The sequence below is a fragment of the Ixodes scapularis genome, unplaced genomic scaffold (genome assembly GCF_016920785.2).
Source record: "Ixodes scapularis isolate PalLabHiFi unplaced genomic scaffold, ASM1692078v2 PGA_scaffold13__105_contigs__length_92229423, whole genome shotgun sequence".
In the NCBI taxonomy this organism is placed as follows: Eukaryota; Metazoa; Arthropoda; class Arachnida; order Ixodida; family Ixodidae; genus Ixodes; species Ixodes scapularis.
The window spans coordinates 76,027,334-76,033,333 of record NW_024609839.1 but is presented as its reverse complement, the minus strand read 5'-3'; the positions used below and the strand labels follow the sequence as shown (position 1 = coordinate 76,033,333).

The following is a 6,000-nucleotide window of genomic DNA, read 5'->3' as shown; positions in this document are numbered from 1 at the left end:
TGCACATTTAAGATTGGTTATCAAAACTAATGTTTCAAATACCGTGTCATTTTCTTTTTCTTAAACGAATCTTGCGTGTACTGTGTGCTGCATGTGAATTACTACGTGAATAAACTTGGTTTTTTTCAAGAGGTGATATGTTTGTTTAATACTCGCAAAATCCCTATGTGTTATTCTTTCCCCAACAATGCTTTGGCATGCAATATAAGGAATCCCAGATTGTAATAGTGCTAATTATTCAAACTTCGAAAGGCTGCATTACAAATGACAAAACTATCAATGTACAAAACAAGTTCATTTATTCACATTGACTGACTAACAGACATCAGTCGTATCGTCCCAAAGTACCCAGACCATTTGACCCTGAAAGTCTGAATGAGCATGTTTAAAAGGCCTAGCAAACAACAAGGCCATTCATTGTCACAAAACACACATTTCAAAAGCACGACTTATCTCTGTTCCTAGAAACGCATCATATAGAAGTAGAAAAATCGAATGTACACAAAGGCACTGCTTGCAACGATTCAAAGAACTGAATCACACTGGAAACGCGTCAACAGCACACTGGCATTCCGAGGCAGCATCGGATAAAACATTTCTTAAGCAAAACTTAGTCATTCATAAGAATATACCGAAGCAGAAGTGGCATATCGGTCCCTGCCCAATCACGCACAGTCTAACAAACAAAACAAAATATTGTCGCGCCTGCGAGGAATTCCTTAGAAAGTTAAAATGGAAACTTCACTTTCACTTGTTGGAGAGCAAACAGGACTAGGAGTCAGTGTTTTCATTTCCACGACGCCACATGTGCAAACACCAAAAGCGTTCGGTCATTGGTGCAAAGCACACCGCAGCACTCTTCCTTCTTGCCGAAACCTCACTGATCTTGCACTACCCGTGAATAATGCCATTTTCCTTGTCGCTCAGTTCATCCACCTTGTCGTCGTCGTTGATCAGGAGCGATGAATCGTCATCCTACGAAGAAAACCATTTGATGAAAAGGGGTTAAGCGACCATGAACCGTGTCTATACTACAGGTCTTCGTATGAATTCTCCAGAGCTTGAATGAAGGCATGAAGACGACGATGCAAGCCCTTTACTGTATGAAGGTGCATTATTACTGAAACTCTAAAACCGTAAAATTGGTCAATGGCCCCCGCCCCCTCCAACAATTTATTGATCAAAAGTCAACTTTCTTTAACTAGATGAACACACTTTAAAGACAACCTTAGAACAAGAGACTAATTAATGATCATTGCAGTGCTCCAAACTTAGTTGGAATTTCGAGAATGCTCTCTATCCTTTACCCTAAAGTATGAGAACTCACTCCTTTAGAGCACCTTAATGTGCTTTTTGACAAACCCAGTCTAGAAGAAGAAAAAAAAAAAGCCACGACTCACATTTTCTTTTTGAAAGGAAGAATGCACAGCTCGTTTTATACACGGCCCCATCTAGCCAAGCTTCTATTCCACTTGATCCACTACAGGTCTCCTAAGAGGACACAAGCCCTAGGAGGGTCACCTTTCGAACCCTTGGCTTAACATTAATGAAATTTACAGGGTAGGATGGTGGTCATGTTAGAGGGTGCATAACAAAATTTCATGTCTGTTGGTTATGTGGGAAGGAAATTAGGGCAGCTTTTATCAGGCACACGCCTACATTGTCTAGTTAATCTATCGTCGGAAAACTATCGCAATGTTTAAGATTTTTATTCGCCAGATATGTAGCAGAATGCCTAGGAGGTGCGGCTATGGAAAGCTTTTTTGTAAAAAGTCATTTAATTCTATCAATTTTCTCTTCTACAAAATTGGTCAACTTTTGGTCTTCTGTGTCTTCGACAAAATGTCAACATTTTTTTTTATAAAAAAACATACGTAAAGTGACAAAAAAATTACACAGCCCCATTCGTTATTAAATTTCAGTCAGGAAGAGTGAAGAACGAACCTTCCCTGTATTGCCATTATCAAACGATAGATTGAGTGAAATGGAATTTATACCAACAAGTGGAACGGAGAAAATCCGTTCAAAGTGCTCCAAACCCTACCTTTTCGTTAGCTTCGGTGGACAGAAAATAATTTATAAAAAATTAACTATGCAGTGTAAACTAGTAAAAATTTCTGGGAATACTCTCAATGTTGGTGGACCTCAGTCGGAATCTCAACAATGCGGTACTTGCAAACGCTGTTCTTGAGTTTATCAGTGCTGATTGAGTTTATCAGTGCTCTGCGAACCAACTGCTACCTTGAAAGAAGGCACACGACCTCGAGGCGAGTCTACTTACGCCTGGAGACAAAAACCTCTGGAGTGCCCTGCCCGCCACAAAGGCGGCCACAGCGAGCACCATGATCGCCCCGAAGCCAAGCAGGAGATACGAAAACAGCAAGCTGTAGTACAGCGGTCTGTCCATGAGAGACTTCAGGTGGTCCGCAAACTTTTGGTCCAGCTCCACGGCCTACATATAAAACACCATTAACATGAACATACTCCGCTGCATGCATGAACCCCGTGCTTTGATCTTGGCTGCTGTGTATTGCACCCCTGGAGTGCAAGCACTTTCCCTCTAAAAAATCCCCGAGGCTTGCGACCGTCTACGACAGGATGTACCGACATCATCTACGAATCTCCCTGAAACATATATTGCCCCACTTTTCACGCAATATTCTTTCACTTTGGGCTTAAAATAATTACGACTAGAGCTACTAAATAAGCTCCGCTTCTGAGTAACGACCCTTCGGCCATCTTGGTCAGCAAAATCGTTGTTGCCACTAACTCTAGCTTTATCTGGAATCCCAAGAAATGGTTTTTCATTCTATTGAATTGTTGGAACAGTCCGTGGTGAGGCAAAACAATATCACCCCAGCAACCCAACGCCAAATCAAAAGTTCGGGAGGTCATATTTTTTTTATCGTACCGATCATCACTCTATACTAAAAAAAAAAATTGATGGCAAGAAAATCTGATTAAGGTGCCAATACTTTAGGCGTACCTTATTTGGTGGCTTTAAATTTGACAACCTTATAAGCAACCATACATTTGACCTTACAGACTGCAAATTCTTCGGTCTAGTTGTACAGATTTGAGGTGTTTCGGAGCTACTCGATAGATGGCACTAGTGGTATGTGGTGTCAGAAACAGTCACAAAGCGGTCGGTTCTATTCATACGCCCATGTGCGCTGCTTTAGTGTGCGGCAAAATGTAGCACGGCGTGAACTTGTGTAAACATTCTTGCAGGTGCGACGCCTACTTTAAATGGCACCAGGCTTACCAAATCTTGCCACAGGATGGGATAGGTCAGCTCTGGAATGTTTCTCAAGTTCCTACAAAAAAAAAAAAAAAAAAAAAAAACAGAAATGAGCGGGTCAAATAATAATGCCCCCGGTCAGATGGGGAGTGCCACAGTGCAACGCAAAGCAGCAAAAGGGAACGCAAGAGGCGATGAGTACATGCTCACCTAATCAGTGGGTCCCTCTCGAGAATGAAGTTGGTTTGAATGCGCGCATTTATTTTGAGGGAGAGACCGAGCCTCTGGAAAATAAAGAGGAAAGAAAAGAACAAAAGCTGAAGCAATGGCGGCATAAACAATAACACTCAAGCACACACAAAAACTGTAACCCGTGTCTTGGGCTCGTAAACAATTTGAGCCCCGACGGAACATAAAGTTCCCTTCGCAAAAGACTGAAAGCATTCCTCCTATAACACTGTCAACATTTGTCCAACCACACATAGTGATTTAGAGGAAAAGAAACAAAGTTCCGAACAAAAGAAAATTTCAAAAAATTTTTAAATTGCGTAAAATAAACGTTGGCATTCCCAAAAAATAAAAATGTAAAAAAAAAAAAAGGAAATTTTTTCCCTTTTTAAAATATGGCAGATTGAACAGTGTTGCTTGCAATGTTCATGTCTATTTGGCCTTAGCACCGGAATTGATGTTGATATTTTGTTTTTACAATGTTAGTTTCATGCTTACTGAAGGCCACGTACACACCACGACCCTCTCTTCTCTTACGATGAAACACACCCGCTTGGCAGAGACTCCTCCCGCAGTCGCTGCGTCCATGTGGAGACTGAGGATTCACGTTTCATTAGCGCGAAGATCATGCACTATTTCTGAGTTAAAACAAATGTAACATCGATAGGAAAGTGTGGTTTGTAACACTGATAAAAGTCTTTAGAGCCAAGAAAGAAAATGACGTGATAAGATCTTAAGGCCCACATCTTAAGTCGCGAGAGCCTGAAATGAGCCTTTAAGAGCACACACGTTCACATATGTTTAACCGACATGATCCACACGTAGCAAAATACAACCTCCATAGTGCAAAAGAGTGTCTGACCTCGCAATCGAGACAACTTACAGGTTCCATGTCCAAAGTGAAGCTGTGGCGATCGGGGTCCGGTTTCATGCCCTCCACCTTGTCGCTGTAGGATGGGTCTGCCAGGTAGAAATGAGGGAAGGAGAGGGCAGCGGGCAGGTCTGCAGAAAAACGGAGATTTGTAGTTTCGAAACGATCCACCTAATGTGCGGCACCACATAACTCGTCTGCTACGGAAGAAGACAAAGCTTCTCTCTTGATTGCTTGCATCCGTGCCAAGTCATGGATGTTGTCAAGTTATGCCTTGCTTCTGACACATGGGGTATGATGTTGGCCACAGCGAGAGAGAGATCTAATTTGCCTTCCGCAAAGCGAGCTAAAATTGCGTCTGCAGATGGTTCGACAGCTAATACGAGCATATGACGTGGTTTGTCCATCACGAAGTTCCATTTCCAGCCGAAAATAACATGAGAAAACACCATTCGCTACCCAATAAGGAAGTGGATTGTCCCCGAATCAGATGCCACAGTGAAAATAGGTTGAATGCAGGCTCAAATTGTGATTGCCAGCCATTTCATGTTGGGAGCCACTGAAAGTTCATGCTTCTTTTTTGGAAGTATGAAGTTTTCTGCTGCCAAAGCTGACATTGCCCGGAGGCGATCAAACATCAAAAGCTTCTGCCTTAGCGTGAAACCTCGTTCATCCCAGGAGATGCTGCTATCCGTTACATCTTTGGGGAACTGTAGGTGTTTTATTTGCAGTGTTTAGGTTTGCCGAAACTATGTGATAGGTTGATGTCAATGAGGCGGACGCGCCGCGATGACAGATAGAAAGAATGACAACTTTTAACTTTCAATAGTTTTATTCTATGCTTGTCAATATGGAGAGCTTGAGAGCACTTAATGTGCTTCTGTTAGATAGTTAAAAAAACTGGGCACTGACTTGTTTTTGTACTATCTTTTTAGAAGAAAACCCTAAAATCTGGTTTACATCTTGTAAGAAGTAACTGCCTTGAGAGGGCACAAAGTAACTACCTAAGAACAAATGCACCAGATGCCGCAAGACTTCTCGCGCCATTTGCACGTTGCGAGACGCTCTCGCCAAAATACTGCCCAATTGTGGACTCGCAAATGGGTCAAACGGTTCGCATTGGACTATCATGCGCTCCCAGAAGGAAGCTGCGATGCCATGTCCAATAAGCAGACGAGAATGCTGTCGCTTTCACCTAGACCAAAATCAGACCCCCCGAAAAATGGAAGAACTCGATCTCCAAACAATTTATGCTAGTTTTAGTGGCAATAGAAGTAAAAAAACTAGAACTATTATGTTGAAGCTACCGGGCTTTGGCCCAGACGGTTCAATAGAGGTTAACAACCATTTAAGCTGCCTTTTACAGTTCCTGCCTACGGCAGGGTATTTCGGGTTCTTATCTTAAGTTCTCGACATCAATTGATACAGTCATGTCTTGTTAATACAAACGCCACTAATATGCGTAACCCGCTATATAGACAGCATTTTCGGGCCCGGACGAACTGAACCAATACATGCATTTTTGTCTCATCATTCATTATGGACGCTTTTTGTGGGAAACGGAGGGGTCCACATTAGCGAGGCATCACTGCACAAGACTAAAACTTTAATGCAATAGCTTGAAGTTAACAACACCTCCATGCAAGACTCAGACATGCCA

The 6,000-nt window shown here is 42.3% G+C and overlaps 1 protein-coding gene across 1 annotated transcript in view; it reads right to left on the bottom strand.

The window, feature by feature from the left end:
- Positions 1-282: 282 nt before the first annotated feature.
- LOC120838391 (scavenger receptor class B member 1) overlaps positions 283-6,000 on the bottom strand; it is a 28,239-nt gene continuing 22,521 nt past the window's right edge. The window contains exons 11-15 of the mRNA XM_040208301.3: positions 4,353-4,471; positions 3,452-3,525; positions 3,266-3,317; positions 2,282-2,452; positions 283-975 (exon numbers count right to left, since the gene is read on the bottom strand). Coding sequence (XP_040064235.1) covers positions 892-975; positions 2,282-2,452; positions 3,266-3,317; positions 3,452-3,525; positions 4,353-4,471 — 500 coding nt within the window. The 3' untranslated portion in view covers positions 283-891. The remainder of the gene's footprint in view (positions 976-2,281; positions 2,453-3,265; positions 3,318-3,451; positions 3,526-4,352; positions 4,472-6,000) is intronic.